The sequence below is a fragment of the Pongo abelii genome, chromosome 5 (genome assembly GCF_028885655.2).
Source record: "Pongo abelii isolate AG06213 chromosome 5, NHGRI_mPonAbe1-v2.0_pri, whole genome shotgun sequence".
In the NCBI taxonomy this organism is placed as follows: Eukaryota; Metazoa; Chordata; class Mammalia; order Primates; family Hominidae; genus Pongo; species Pongo abelii.
This window is the reverse complement of record NC_071990.2, coordinates 24,358,978-24,375,894: the sequence shown is the minus strand read 5'-3', so window position 1 is coordinate 24,375,894 and position 16,917 is coordinate 24,358,978. Positions and strand designations below refer to the sequence as shown.

At 37.8% G+C, this 16,917-nt stretch overlaps 1 protein-coding gene across 2 annotated transcripts in view; it reads left to right on the top strand.

Annotated features, from left to right (window-relative positions):
* Positions 1 to 16,917, top strand: part of DCDC2 (doublecortin domain containing 2) — a 192,060-nt gene that overhangs the window by 59,533 nt on the left and 115,610 nt on the right. For both annotated transcript variants that reach the window (XM_054557285.2, XM_003780521.5), the window contains 2 exons: positions 10,213 to 10,359; positions 12,049 to 12,103. In XM_054557285.2, coding sequence (XP_054413260.1) covers positions 10,213 to 10,359; positions 12,049 to 12,103 — 202 coding nt within the window. The remainder of the gene's footprint in view (positions 1 to 10,212; positions 10,360 to 12,048; positions 12,104 to 16,917) is intronic.

Here is a 16,917-nt window from a genome sequence, read left to right as displayed (position 1 = left end):
GAATGGAGATATCCCTCATAGTGTTGTTTAAAATGAGATAATCCACATACAGAACTTAAAACAGTCATTGGCACATGGTAGCACATCTACAAATATTAACGATTTTTATTCTTTGATTTAGAGTGACTAGGCAAGCATAACTTTAGTTGAGAAGGATTTCTTGAAAGAGCTAGCCTCTTAACTCTTAATTGTCCTTTTTTTTTTTTTTTTTTTTTTTTTTTTTTAAAGGAGGCATTTGTGATTATTCGATAGTTTAAACTATTTGCCTAGGGTAAAAATCAGGTATCAGGAAGTATTAGTTCATTTAAAGAGGAGGCATAGAAAGAATAATTTAGTGGGGTTGTCTAAATGTAAGAAATCAAAAGCATTTTTATCAGGTTCCGAAATTTAAGTGAAGATTAACGTCATAGATTTAAATTGTGAAGCCTATGAAATTATCCCCTGATGGAGGCTGACATTTATTTTCCCTCAGGTGGGAGGGTTACAAATAACATATACATGTGCACAACATATTAAAAGTATGTATGTGTATATACTGCTTTAGTAGAGTACACTCTTTCAAGTTTTTGTGTTTTCATATACACACGATAAAATAGTTCTCAAATGATTGCATATTATGTCTTTCAGGTAAATGTGTATACAGATTAATGTTTGTATATTTACATATATTAATATCTACAATCTCATAGCCATTGAGATTTTAAATATAATTAGGTGTTTTAATTGAAAGGAATACTTTACATATGGCAAAAAATTCAAATACGGTATAAGTAAAGAGCATTTCTCCTACCTTAGACACGCCCAGTCCTTCTCCCTAGTACTTTTCAGCATCATCCCGGAAATATTCTATGCATATGTAAGCATATACATTTTTAATTTTATTTTTTTGAGACAGGCTCTCACTGTGTCACCCAGGCTGGAGTGCAATGGTGTGATCTCAGCTCCCTGCAGCCTCCATTGCCCAGACTCAAGTGATTCTCTCACCTCAACCTCCTAAGTAGCATGCACCACCACACCTAGCTTTTTTCTTTTTCTTTTTTTTTTTTTTTTTCAGAGATTAGATTGCATCATGTTGCCCAAGCTGGTCTTGAACTCCTGGGGTCAAGCAATCCCCCCGCCTTGGCCTCTCGAAGTGTTGGGATTACAGGCGTGAGCCACTGTACCTGGCCCATTTTTTAAAAACATAAATGGAAATACATACATACACATATGTATAAATACATATTTATACACACATACATACACTATGTATAAATACGTATTTATACACACATACACGTATGTATAAATACGTATATATACACACATACACGTATGTATAAATACGTATATATACACACATACACGTATGTATAAATACGTATTTATACACACATACACGTATGTATAAATATACACACATACGCGCATGTATAAATACATACACACGCGCATGTATAAATACATATACACACATACGCGTATGTATAAATACATATACACACATACGTGTATGTATAAATACATATTTATTTATACGTATACGTATGTATAAATAAATACGTGTATACAAACACCCCCTTGATTTTTTCCTATAATAAATCTTAGAGATTATTCTTATCAGCACAGATATCTCTATTTTATTATTTTTAATGACTACAAAGCATTTTATTTATTTTAATTTTTATTTTTTGAGATGGAGTTTCACTCTTGTTGCCCAGGCTGGAGTGCAATGGTGGGATCCCGGCTCACTGCAAACTCCACCTCCTGGGTTCAAGTGATTCTCCTGCCTCAGCCTCTCAAACAGCTGGGATTAGAGGCACCTGCCACCATGCCCATCTAATTAAAAATTTTTTTTCATAGAGACTGGGTTTCACCATGTTGGCCAGGCTGGTTTTGAACTCCTGACCGCAAGCGATCCACCGCCTTGGCCTCCCAAAGTGCTAGGATTACAGGTGTGAGCCACTGCACCTGGCCCAAAGTATTCTATTTTAACACAAAGTATTCCAAATCCTAATTTTTTTATTAAAAAATTTTTAGCTGGGCAACATCTCATTTTATAAAATACAATGAGTGTTCCCAACTTATTAGACCAGTTACCTCTTTTTTAAATTTCATTTTTTAATTTTAGATTCGGGGAATACATGTGCAGATTTGTTACATGGGTATATTTCATGATGCTGAGATTTCGGGTACAGATCTTGTCACCCAGGAAGTGAGCATAGTACCCAATAAGTAGTTTTTCACTCTATTTCCGTTCCCTCTCTAGTAGTCAACAGTGTCTACTGTTCCTATCTTTTTGTCCATCTGTACTCAATATTTAAGCTCCCACTTACTAGTGAGAATAAGTAGTATTTGGTTTTCTGTTCCTGCACTAATCTTCTTAGGATTACGGCCTCCAGCTGCATCCATGTTGCTGCAAAGGACAGGATTTCAGTATTTTTATGGCTGCATAGTATTCCATGGTGTATATACACTATATTTTCTTTATCCAGCCCACCATTGATGGGCACCTAGATTGATTCCACATCTTTGCTATTGTGAATAGCATGGCAATGAACATACGAGTGCATGCTTCTTTTTGGTAGAATGATTTATTTTCCTTTGGGTTTGAATGGATATTTAGGTCATTTCTAATCTTTTGCTATTACATGTGTATGTCTTTTTGTATAAGCAAAGTTTATCAGGATATAACAGTCTAGAAGTTGAATTGTTGTATTGTTTCAAATGCCTTTAACATTTTGATAGATACTGCCAATTGCCTTCCAAAGAGTTTATCCTAATTTATATTTTCACCGGAAGTCTATGAGCGGGCCTGTTTGTCATACTGTTACCTGTCTAGTAAAACTAACATTTAGTCTTTTCACTCATGTTGAGTGAAAATAGTATTTCGTTGTTTTTGGATTTTTATTTAATATACAACATCAACTATTGAATATTTCTTATGTGTCAGGAATTATTCTCAGTGCTTTATATTTTTGACTTAATTAACTCAGTGACCCTATAAGGTAGGTAGTATTTCCATTCTCTTTTAATAGACATGAGATGTGAGACATAGAGCAGGAAAATTATTTGCGCAGGGTTATGGAGATACTGAGTAGCAGGGCTGGGTGGGATTCAAGTCTAGTAGGCATTCTGGCTCCAGCGCCTGTGTTCTAAATGACCAAGGTACTCTGTAAGTAAATGCCACATATTTATATCCATTGTATCTGAACTGTCTGTCATGGCCTTTGCACATTTATCTTATTGATTTATGGGCACTCTCCAGGGGTCCCCAACCCCCAGGCCATAGACTGGTACCATTCCATGGCCCGTTAGGAACCCGACTGCACAGCAGGAGGTGAGCGGCAGGCGAGCATCACTGCCTGTGCTCCACCCCCTGTCAGATCAGCAGCAGCGTTAGATTCTCATAGGAGCATGAAGCCTATTGTGAACTGTGCACGCGAGGTATCTAGGTTGTGTGTTCCTTATGAGAATCTAATCCCTGATGATTTGAGGTGGAACAATGTCATCTCATAACCATCCTGTCCCCCACTCCATCTGTGGAGAAATTATCTTCCACAAAACTCGTTCCTGGTGCTAAAAAGGTTGGGGACCACTGCTCTAGATGTATTGGGGAAAATTGGCCTTTTCTGATGTGAGTTTTAAGTACACTTCCAGTTTGCATTTTCTTTACATTTCTTTTTTCATACAAATATCTTAAATTTTAATGCAGTCTAATTTTCAATCTTTATAATCACTATGTTTTATGACTTGCTTAGATCTTCCTTACTCCAAGATTATAAGAATATTCTCCTATGTTTTCTCCTTGTATTTTAAAATTTTATTTAAACCTTTGATTTTGTTGGATTTTATTTTGGTGTCAGAAGTAAAGGCGGATCTCAATAATTACAATTTTTTTTACATATATAGTTTTGACATTTGACATATACATAAATGCAAACCTACCCAATAAGTAATATAAAGGACACAAAGATATATACAGGTAATTTCATAGCCAGATATACCTATTCATACATATATTAATATGAAAAAAGTTACATACAGAAATAAAATATATTCAAGTAAAAACATAGAAATGAAAATATAGTTATGTTGTTCAAACATTTGAATACTTAGAGAAACTTCTTTTTTTTTTTAAACTTGTATTTTAGGTTCACGGGTACATGTGCAGGTTTGTTGCATAGGTAAACTTGTGTCACGGTGGTTTGTTGTATAGATTATTTTGTCACCCAGGTACTAAGCCTAGTACTCAATAGTTACTTTTACTGTTCCTCTCTCCTCCCACCCTCTACCCTCAAGTAGGCCCCAGTGCCTGTTGTTCCTCTCTTTGTGCGCATGTGTCCTCATCATTTATCTCCCCCTTGTAAGTGAGGACATGTGGTGTTAGGTTTTCTGTTCCTGCGTTAGTTTGTAAAGGATGGCCTCCAGCTCTTTCCATGTTCCTGCAAAGGACATGATCTCACTCTTTTTTTTATGGCTGCATAGTATTCCATGGTGTATATGTACCACTTTTTCTTTATCCAATCTACCATTGATGGACATTTAGTTTGATTCCTTTTCTTTGCTGTTGTGAATAGTGCTGCAATGAACATATGTGTGCATGGGTCTTTATGGCAGAATGATTTATATTCTTTTGGGTATATACCCAGTAATGGGATTGCTGGGTCAAACGGTAGTTCTGTTTTTAGCTCTCTGAGGAATTGCCACACTGCTTTCCACAATGACTGAACTAGTTTACACTCTGCCAGTAGCGTATAAGCATTCTCTTTTCTCTGCAGCTTTGCCAGCATCTATTATTTTTTGACCTTTTTATAATAACCATTATAACTGGCATGAGATGGTGTATCATTGTGGTTTTGGTTTGCATTTCTCTAGTGATAAGTGATAATGAGCTCTTTTGCATATGCTTGTTGGCTGCAAGTATGTCATCTTTTGAAAAGTGTCTGTTCATGTCCTTTGCCCACTTTTTAATGGGGTTTTTTTTTTTTCTTGTTAAGTTCCTTATAGATGCTGGATATTAGACCTTTGTCAGATGCATAGTTTGCAAAAATTTCTCACATTCTGTAGTTTATCTGTTTACTCTGTTGGTAGTTTCTTTTGATGTGCAGAAGTTCTTAAGTTTCCCAATTGGTAAATTTTTGCTTTTGTTTTGATTGCTTTTGGTGTCTTTGTCATGAAATCTTTACCAGTTCCTTTGCCCAGAATGGTATTGCCTAGGTTGTCTTCCAGGGCTTTTATAGTTTTGGGTTTTACATTTAAGTCTTTAATCCATCTTGAGTTGATTTTTGTATATGGTGTAAGGAAGAAGTTCAATTTCAGTCATCTGTATCTGGCTAGCCAGTTATCCCAGCACCATTTATTGAATAGGGAGTCCTTTCCCCATTGCTTGTTTTTGTTAGTTTTGTCGAAGAACAGATGGAAGTAGGTGTACTATTTTATTTCTGGGGTCTCTATTTGGTTCCGTTGGTCTACATTGTCTGTTTTTGTCCCAATACCATGCTGTTTTGGTTACTGAATCCATGTAGCATAGTTTGAAGTTGGGTAACAGGATGGCTCCAGCTTTGTTCTTTTTGCTTAGGATTGCGTTGGCTATTTAGGTTCTTTTTTGGTTCCATTTAAATTTTAAAATAGTTTTTTCTAGTTCTGTGAAGAACATTATTGGTAGTTTGATAGCAGTAATATTGAATCTGTAAATTGCTTTGGGCAGTATGGCCATTTTCATGATACTAATTCTTCCTATCCATGACCATGGGCTGTTTTTTCTGTTTGTTTGTGTCATCTCTGATTTCTTTAGGCAATGTTTTGTAGTTCTCATTGTAGAGATCTTTTACCTGCCTGGTTAGCTGTAGTCCTAGATATTTTATTTTATTTTTTGTGCCAATTATGAAAATGTGCTCCTGATTTGGTACTCAGCTTGGATGTTGTTGGAGTATAGGAATGCTACTGATTTTTGTGCATTGATTTTGTATCCTGAAACTTTTCTGAAGTTATTTCTCAGCTGAAGGAGCTTTTGGGCCGAGACTGTGAGGTTTTCTAGATATAGAATCATGTCATCTGCAAACAGGGATAGTTTGGACTTCTTCTTTTCCTATTTGGATGCCCTTTAATTCTTTGTCTTGCCTGACTGCCTTAGGAAGGGCTTCCAATACTGTGTTGAATAGGAGTGGCGAGAGAGGGCATCCCTTTCTTCTGCTGGTTTTCAAGGGGAATGCTTCCAGTTTTTGCCCATTCAGTGTGATGTCGGCTGTGGGTTTCTCATAGATGGCTCTTACTATTTTATGTTCCTTCGATACCTAGTTTATTGAGAGTTTTTAACTTGAAGGGATGTTGAATTTTATTGAAAGCCTTTTCTGCATCTATTGAGAAAATCATGGTTTTTGTCTTAAGTTCTGTTTATGTGGTGAATCACATTTATTGATTTGCATATGTTGAATGAACCTTGCATCCCAGGGATAAAGCCTATTTGATCATGGTGGATTAGCTTTTTGATGTACTGCTGGATTCAGTTTGCAAGTATTTTGTTGAGGACTTTTGTACTGATGTTCATCAAGGACAACAAACTTGGCCTGAAGCTTTCTTTTTTGTTGTGTCTCTGCCAGGTTTGGGTATCAGGGTGATGCTGGCCTCACAGAACAAGTTGAGGAGGAGTTCCTCCTCCTCAATTTTTTGGAATAGTTTCACTAGAAATGGTACCACATTTTGTACATATGGTAGAATTCGGCTGTGAATCTGTCTGGTCCGAGGCTTTTTTTGATTGGTAGGCTATTCGTTACGGATTCAATTTTAAGAGTTCGTTATTGGCTTATTCAGGGAATAAATTTCTTCCTGGTTCAGTCTCGGGAGGGTGTATGTGTCCAGGAATTTATCCATCCCTTTCGGGTTTTCTAGTGTGTGCATAGAGGTGTTCATAGTAGTTTCTGATGGTTATTTTTATTTTTGTAGGGTCAGTGGTAACATCCCATTTGTCGTTCCTGATTGTGTTCATTTGGATCTTCTCTCTTTTCTCCTTTATTAATTCAGCCAGTGGCCTATGTATCTTACTAATTTTTTTTTAACAACCAACTCCTGGATCCATTGATCTTTTGAATAGTTTTTCACGTCTCGATCTCCTTCAGTTCACCTCTGATTTTGGTTATTTCTTATCTTCCACTAGCTCTGGAGTTGGTTTGTTCTTGCTTCTTTAGTTCTTTTAGTTGTGTTATTAGGTTGTTCATTTGAAATCTTTCTAACTTTTTTTTTTTTGGAGACAGGGTCTCACTCTGTTGCCGAGGCTAAAGTGCAGTGGCATGATCTCTGTTCATTGCAGCCTCAACCTCCTGGGATCAAATGATCCTCCCACCTCAGCCAAGCAGCTGGAACTACAGGAGTGTGCTATTATACTCAGCTAATTTTTTTGTATTTTTTTTAGAGACGGGGTTTCACTATGTTGCCCAGGCTGGTCTGAAACTCCTGAACTCAGACAATCTGCCCAGCTCAGCCTCCCAAGTGCTGGGATTACAGGCATTAGCCACCATGCCCAGCCAACTTTTTGATGTGGGCATTTAGTGCTATAAATTTTCCTCTTAACACAGCGTTAGCTGTGTCTCAGAGATTCTGGTATGTTGTATTTTTGTTCTCAGTTTCAAAGAACTTCTTGATTTCTGCCTTAATTTTATTATTTACCCCAAAGTCATTCAGGAGCAAGTTGTTTAATTTCCATGTAATTGCATGGTTTTGAGCAATTTTTAAAGTCTTGATTTCTGTTTTTATTGTGCTGTGATCTGAGGGTATGTTTGGTATGATTTTGATTCTTTTGCATTTTCTGAGGATTGTTTTATGTTTGGTTTTGTGGTTAATTTTAGGGTATGTGCCATGTGGCAATAAGAAAAATGTGTATTCTGTTTTGGGATGGAGAGTTCTATAGAGGTTTATCACATCCATTTAGTCCAAGGTTGAGTTCAGGTCCTGAATATCTTTGCTAATTTTCTGCCTTTATGATCTGTCTAATACTGTCAGTGGAATGTTGAAGTTTCCCACTATTATTGTGTGGGAGTCTAAGTCTCTTTGTGGTTTTCTAAGAACTTGCTTTATGAATCTGGGTGCTCCTGTGTTGGATGCATATATATTTAGGATAGGTGAAATGTAATTCTTAATGTAATGGCAGATATGAGAGATTTGGTTGCTGCTCTCTTGGGACATGACCATTTTCCTTTAACATTAATAAATCTTATGGTTGGCCCCTCCTATGCATCAGTATATTCATATATAAAAAGCATCCCATAAAAATTTATTAAACTTGCTTTTTATGTTTCTTGTGTTTGTAGCAAAAGAAGAAAGTAGATTAACAACAGTTATATAAAAGAAGGCTAAAAATCATGAATTAGAGTTTATTCAGTGCTGGGCCAGGCGTGGTGGTCTATGCCTGTAATCCCAGCACCTTGGGAGGCTGAGGCGGGAGGATCACTGGAGCCCAGGAGTTTGAGACCAGCCTGGGCAACATAGCAAAACCTTGTCTCTATTAACTAAAAGAATATATTCACTATGTTTTACCTACCTTCAGAGGAAACAAGTCAAATCTTGGCTGTTTCCAGAGTCCACAGCTATGCTGGCTTTTAATTTCTAGCTATGAAATTACTACTGATTGAGATAAAACTATTTTGAAGAAAAGTGGAAAAATAATGCTTGGGTCTAGGCCATTGGCTCTCAAGCAGGTATGATTTTGCCCCCTGGGGACATTTGGCAGTGCCTGAAACCATTTTTGGTAGTCCCAACTGGGGATAGGGTGGCTACTGCTACTGTTTAGTGGGTGGTGGCCAAAGGTGCTGCTAATAAACATCTTACAATGTACAGGGCAGCCTACTCACCTTTCCAACAAAGAATTATCTGGTCCAAAATGTCAATAATGCCAGTATTCAGAAACCCTGGTCAAGTGCTTTTTGAGATAGCATCTTACTATGTTGCCCAGGCTGGTCTTGAACTCCTGGGCTCAAGCAATCCTCTTGCCTCAGCCTTCCAAGTAGCTGGAACTATAGGCATGGGCCACCATGTCCAGCTTAAGTTAAGGCAGAAAACATAGAATTCTGGGTTAAGTGTTGGTATTTAGACTTGTTAGGAGTAGAGATACAATGTTATAAAGAAAGAGACTTTACTGTCTGTATACTAACTAAAAACACAAATACATTTTAGGAATGTTGGTGGCTATTGGTGGCTATTTTCATTGTATTTCATGGTTCTGTATGATATGGCCATTTATGTGATCAGGTAACAAGCTGACAGGTCAATGGGTTTTTTTTTTTTTTTTTTTTTTGCGTCTGTAAATGACATTTAATCTTATTACATAATATAGGAAGACAGAAAGCTTTTTGATGATACTGAAATCCTTCCATTTATTAATAGCTCTTGCTTATAACCTTAAAAAATATGCACTGTCTTTCTGGTTTAGTTTTTTAATACTTACTTTCCTGTTCTTTAAAAAAAATTCTGTGGACATTTAATATCATCTGGTAAAATTATGACTGTTCTTTTAATAAGTAACATATTAATTGTAGTTCGTAGCAGCAGTTTTACAGTAAAGGAAGGTTATTGTGAAACTGCTCGATTCTGGGAAGATATAATGTTCACTCTTTTTTGCTTAGTAGGGACGGCAAAAAAAAGAAAGAAGCATGAATGCTATGCAGTTCTGCATCATTAACACTGGCAATGGGTTCTTTTACCTCCTGCCCTCTCACCCCATTGTTCCTGACCTGGTTCTCTGTGTGTTTGTATGTAATATTTTGGTTGAGGGCTGTTCTTACACAGAATGTGGTCAGAAGCTTGCCAGCCTGATGAATATGCTAAGAAAATAAAATTTAAAAGTATTAACAAATATAAATAGAAGAAGCAATGTTCAATGGAAACAGAGCTTTATTTAAAGCACTGTGATCTGTACGAGTTAATTTTTCTCCTCTAAAATTTTAATATGGCAGCAATAGGGATGCTTATGCCAGATCATCAGGCTCACTGAGATGAAACCCTGTACAGCAAGATAGTCATCGTATCTGCGTTATAACATTAGCATTTAGTGAAATCTGATGACTTTGAGGCATCTATACTGCAATAATGAGAATAGTGACAAGTGAGCTAAATTAAGCACAGAATGTTTTTATTTACTATGTAATTTTAATTTTTTGACATCCAGAATACTTTGTAATCTTAAGCAGTTCTTTAAATGTTGGTTAAAATTCTAATTGTTGGTGTTCATATTTTTGACAGGCTTTATACTTTAGAAGGAAAACTTGTTGAGAGTGGAGCAGAATTGGAGAATGGGCAGTTTTATGTGGCTGTTGGCAGAGATAAGTTTAAGAAACTGCCTTACAGTGAGTTACTTTTTGACAAGTCAACGATGAGGAGGCCTTTTGGGTAAGTCTTACTCCTTACCACTCCTCATGCTTTAGTTATCACTTGAAATAGCATTGGGTCTTTTGCTGACCACCATTATACTTTATGTAATTGATAATCTTATTTATCACTTAGAATGGAAAGCATATATGGTATACCTTGATCTTTGTTTTTATTGCCATGATGGGAGACTGAGAGCTATTGAGCAAAAATATAATTTCTGGGAAGTTATGAAAGACTACATAGTTCTTTTTTAGCATGCATGAAATTTATAGTAAATACAAAAATTTATTATTGTGAAGAAGATACACGGCAATGAGCTTCTCTACAGCAAACATTATTAGAAGTTTTTGTGTCTTAATAGTTGCTAGATCAAATAACTTTTCAGTTGGTTTGGATAGAAACATCCAAGAGTGTTAAAAAACCCATAATATTTTATACTTGTTTTAATAATAACTGTAAAATATAAAAACAACATAATCCCGCTTATGCAAATAGAGAGGATGGGTGTACAGTTAATGCATGTAAGATTTTAAGTATTATACTTTTAATTACAATATACCGTAAGCCGTTTCTCTCCATGAAATGTCATATATTTGTGAAAGATGCTTTATTTCAGCCAAGGAGATACACTGCGGAGTCACTCAAGAAGAGCTCTGGCCCCTGCTGCAGGATCTCTCGGCTTGCTCATGGTGCCCAGGGATCCATCTCGGTTGCTTTTCCCAGAGATTCTGTGGCCACTTTGCCATTGCAAACCAATTTTTTTGTGGTTGTCATCTGCAGAAGTAGAGCAGAATATCACCATTGTGTTTGCAATTAATTCACAATCTGTGTAACTTGATGGAGAGGCTGGCCAAGAGCTTCTAAATAAGTAATAGATGAAATGGAATTTCAGGAGTCGTTTTTGAACTATGCAAGAGCACATGGTTTTCTAGCACTTTTGAATTATTTGCCAGCTGACTTATTGCTAACCAACCTTACCCATCCATGAAATCAAATCTTTAGCCATCTTTGCTAAGCAACCCTAGGTTAACCTGCTGTGAATAACAATATGTACTTGATGGTAATAAGGAAACTAACTCACATTGGCCTTTCTCATACAATTAATAAGAATTTTTTTTATATATGTGTCCTTCTATTTTTGGAGAGATTCAGTTGTGTTTCAAGATGGGTCTTTTCCTAATAATATAGATATCAACAAAACAACTTATTCTTATAGCCTAAAAGAATTTTTAATTTTTTGATGAGGACAGCTTGTTTAAAAACTACCTGAATGCAAATGCCAGTGTTTTACCTCTGCTGTTCTATCAGAGGTAGACATAGGAGACATCATAGAAACAAAGGAAATTTGTTTTTAACTCAGTCTGGAAAAATCATTATTCACATTTGGAAATGATTTTTTGAAATGCAAATAGAACACTTCGGGATCTGGATAAAAATGCTATACAAATTTCAGGTAATACTAAAAGTTTATTTGTAAGCATTGATTAAAATAGTATACAGGAAAACATTACAAATCTTTTGGGATGGAATTTGGAAATTTTATGATCTTTGTGAAATTGGGAAAGTATATGTTAAAGTGTATGTTACCTACGTTTTGTGAAACACAGCAGTAAACAGTTGACTTTCAAGTGGGGATGATAATTATCTTGCATCGTACATTATTTGTAAACAACATTCAGATTTCTAAATTGCAATTTGTTTCCACAGTCAGAAATCTTCTTCACTACCTCCTATTGTAGGATCCAGAAAGTCTAAAGGGAGTGTAAGTATCAGATGCTTTCCTCGTTAACGTTCTGTATTTTTTATATGATACAAAGAGACTGTCCTTTGGGTTTCAATTAAGTTCCAAGAGATAAAACTTAGCCGCTTCATGGTGTATTACCAATTATGTGAAACAGCACTAGAACTTTAACATAACACTTATGGTCCTAAACAGAGCTAGCATTTTTTAGAATATGTATTTTAAAATTTTTCCTTGTATATACACCTGACATAATTTATATTGCACTTAAAATCTTGGCAATAATACTTAAAACTATAAGGACCATTGTAGTAGGTCACATCAATGATCATCCAGTCTTGGTTTCTATCTTTAATGAAGACTAAAAGGGAAGTTTTGGTGAGAATAGGGGTAATCCTCATTAATGTTCCTTGAAAAGATTGAGAATTGTTCCAGGTATTTAGTTTGCCATCTGAATATTTTCCATTTATCATTTATTCATTGTTTGTTAATTCGGCAAACATTTATTAAATACCTACTCTGTGGGAGCAATGACAGCATTTAGTAGGTAATTTCCTGACCTTATATTTTCAGTCTGCGCTCCCTGATGGGGTGAGCTCCATGTCATGCCAGAGCGTTGCCTTGGCAGTTCTTCCTGGCTGAAGCTTCTCTTTCTTCCCTTTTGGTTGAATTGCCCGACAAGTTGTGATCAGAACTGATTTGACATCTTCCACCCACACCCTGAATTAATTAAGCAACATTCTTATTTTGGTATTTTGTAAAGTAAATGATTTCTAGGCAATGATATTGTCTCCTAATGATTTAGATCCCTCCTTTTTTTGGTTATATCATGTGAAATTCTTGAAAGAAAGAAAAATAATTTTGTGTACATAAGTAGGGCCGAACTCAGCATAACAGATATTAAGAACTCATTAGCTGAGACTCTTGTACTATTTATGACAAAAATAAAATAAAAATCAATAGAGCTCTTGCCCTCAAGCAACTTACAATCTACTTGAAATAAAGAAGATAGCTTAAAAAGGCAACAAACAAGCTAATGCTAAACATCAAATATCTAGAGATTGGTGACTGTGAGAGGGAGGGAAGGAATGAATGTACAATGGCAGTGGTCCACAGAGGATGTTGAATTTGAGCTCTGCCTTTGAAACTGTTTAAAATTCAGAAAAAGGTAGATGAGGGGAGAGGACCTTCAGATCCAAGGGAGGGTGAGAGGAACGGGGCAGATGTGGGCATGCGAAGAAGCAGTCATGCTGGCTGACATTTATCGGGCACTTGAGGGCTCAACACTATGCCGAGCTCTTTACAGTAGTGATTTATTTAACCTCACCCCACAAGGCAGGCATCTTTGTCATCTACATTAAAAAGGAATGAAAAAAGGAAGTACACAGAGTAGAAGTGACAGGTTCAAAGGCTCCCATTGAAGGCAGAGGTTGCAGTGAGCAGAGATTGCCCCGCTGCACTTCAGCCTGGCCAACAGAGTGAGACCCTGTCTCAAAAAAAATGAAACAAAATAACATAAAATACAATACAATACAAACAAAGGCTCCTACTGAGCAAACGGCAGGGGAGGAATTGCATCTACACAGCCAGCTCAGAGCTCCTGCTCCTGAGCCCTGGGACAATGAGTCCCTTAGGCTGACTGGAACAGATGGTCCTTTTTGGTGTGGGGGCTGATGTGCCTGACATGGTAGTTGGTGACAGTTATTACATGACCTTGAATAGCAGAATGAAGAGTCTAGTCTTTGTCCTTGAATAGAGGGCAGCCCACAAGGGCTTCTGAGAGGTGAGAATATTAATCTGAGTCCATTTTGGGAGCATCAGATCTTTTACATGGAGGAAGACTTCATGTGGTGAGAAGCCATAGATAAGTCCACGGTTCTGAGGCAGTTGCAACTATCTTGGTATGAGGGGAAAGGAGCCTAGACTGGGGAGGTGGTAGAGGCAGCAGGAAGTGATGATTATTCTGGAAGAAACCAAGGAACAAAGGATTTGTGTGATGATTGGATACAAGGGGTTAATAGAGGAATTGGGGCCAAAGATAACTGAGGTTTTTAAGCTTGGAATTTGAGAAAATGGTAGTTCTATGGCCAAGAAGAGGGCAGCCAGGGCAAAGAATGACCTACGTAATTTCAAACATGTTGAGTTGGAAGTATCATCAGGAAACTTAGTTGAAAGTGTGCCGAAAGCAGTTGTAAATGGCAGAGCTGAGGCCTGCCAAGGACATCAGGACTGAAGTTGCAGGTGGTTTTTTTTTTTTTTTTTTTTTTTTTTTTTTTTTTTTTTTTGAGACAGGATCTCACTCTGTCACCCAGGGTGGTTTACAGTGGCATGATCATGGTTTACTGTAGCCTTGACCTCCCAGGCTCAAGCGATCCTCTCACCTCAGTCTCCTGAGTAGCTGGGACTCCAGGCATGTGCCACCATGCCTGGCTAATTTTTGTGTTGTTTGTAGAGACAGAGTTTCACCTTGCTGCCCAGGCTGTTCTCAAAGTCCTGGGCTCCAGCGATCGGCCTGCCTTGGCCTCGCAAAGTGTTAGGATTACATGTGTGAGCCACCGCACCTGGCCTGAGTTGTAGATTTGACCAGCCATGTAATGGTCCTAGTTGAAGAGCAGACATAGCATCACTGTGGTACTTCATCACCCAGCACAGCTTGTGCAGAGCAGGTCTCACTGGTGCTGCCAAGTAAGAGAATGGATGAGGGGATCCTAGAGGAAGATGGTGCAGTGAGAACTACAGAGGGCCCAGGCTTGAGGCAACCTAACTTCACAGGTGTGGGGTAAAAGAAGAGTGAGAAGAATATTTCAGTAGGTGAAAATGATATCAGAGCAACTATAAAGCTAATAAAACTCATGAATTTAGGGATTGGAAATTGTATTTTGCTTTTTTTGTTTTTCTTAGGACTTTGTAGCAGAATCCCTTCTGTGTACTGTATAGATATTAGCTTATTAATTATCACACTGCAGCTAGAGGAATGATGGTTTAACAGAGACCCATTGTAATTGAATAAATTGATCCCAAGTCACAGGGAAAGTCAATGTCAGGACCAAAATCGTGACCCAACTCTTTGTATTCACAGTGACTGAACTTTGGAATGAAATGTTTACTGTTCTGAAATTTGAAAAACTAAAATTTTCATTAAAAATGTGTAGAGCGTTTCCTGCTTTAAAATGCATGTGTAGGTACACACATGCAATTTTTATTTCTTGCTCATTTGTAAGTTTTTTAGACTGTGCTGTGAATACTGTGATACATCGAGGTCATCACATCAATTCATCTGATGATTGAATTTTCCAGGTGTGTGGCACAGTAGTAAGCCCCAGGGATACAGCAATGAGCACAAAGACCTGATGCTCTCTCTGATACTCATGGTCTACTTGAGACAAAGGTGAAACAAGCGATTCCATTAATCAATGGATACTTATGAAGTATGATAAAAATGAAAGAAAAGTGCAGAGTAATATGAGAGACAATAAAAGAAAAACACATTTAGATAGGTGTGTCAGGAGAGGCCTCATGGAGGAAGTGACGTTAAGCAAAGACTCAGAGTTATAAGGTATATTTGCATCCCATAGAAAGCAAAGTTGTCAAACGTAGTTCCATGCTATGACTTAGAAAAATAAAATGATAGCAGAGTTTGTCCCTCTATCCACAGTGTTCCCATAGCACCCTGTATTCATCCACTCCGTCCGTCATCCATTCCAAACATATTCACTGAGCTCCTACTAAGTGCCAGGAACTACTATAGGCACTGAGCGTATAGTGGTAGATAGATGAGGACTTGGAGTTATGGTGCTTTCATTCCAGTGTGTGTGCGCGTTTGTGTGTGTGTGTGTGTGTGTGTGTGTGTAGGGGGGGCATGGATGGGATGAATGGGAGTAGACATGATCAACTAGTAAACAAATGTACAAATAGTTTCAGATGGTGATAAGTACTATGGGGAAAATAAAATGTGGCAGGGCATTGATTTATATAAAATTGTCTGAAACTGAGACCTTAATGATACGTAACGGAGCCAATTGTGCCCGGGATGAGGCAGGGGAAGAAAAGCATCCAAGGCAGAGGAAACAGAGTCACACAGGCCCTGGCTAAAGAGCCTGGCATGTGAGAAGGGCAGAAAGAAGGCCACGAATGAGATTGGAGAGGCACGCAGGGCTCAATCATGCAGCCATGCAAAGAGTGTGGATTTTATTTCTTGATGGGGTGCCATTTGAGGGTTATAGGGAGAGAATTATATAATTTGCTTTAAATTTTTTTTTGAGATGGAGTCTCAGCTTGTTGCCCAGGCTGGAGTGCAGTGGCATGATCTCGGCTCACTGCAACTCTGCCTCCCGGGTTCAAGCAATTCCCTGCCTCAGCTTCCCGAGTAGCTGGGATTACAGGCGCTCGCCACCACGCCTGGCTAATTTTTGTATTTTATTTTTTTTAGTAGAGATGAGGTTTCGCCATCTTGTCAAGGCTGGTCTTGAACTCCTGACCTCACGATCCACCTGCCTCGGCCTCTCAAAGTGTTGGGATGACAGGCGTGAGCCACCACGCCTGGCCTGCTTCACATTTTTAAGTGCTCATTCTGGCTGTGGTATTTATAGAGAAATGGGTTGGGGCAAGAATAGAAGCAGGAGGCAGTGGGACACATACAAGTATGTGATATAGGTGAGTCCGCTAGGTGGCTGCAGTGGGGGCGGACATCTATTATAACTCTTCTTTGAGTATATTGTCATTGATTGATTCATTGATCCAACAACTATTTATTGAGTTCATATGATGTCCTGGGACTGTTCTGGTGCTTCAGGGCCCAGAGATTCTGAAGTACTAAATGCACGGAGGTTACATTC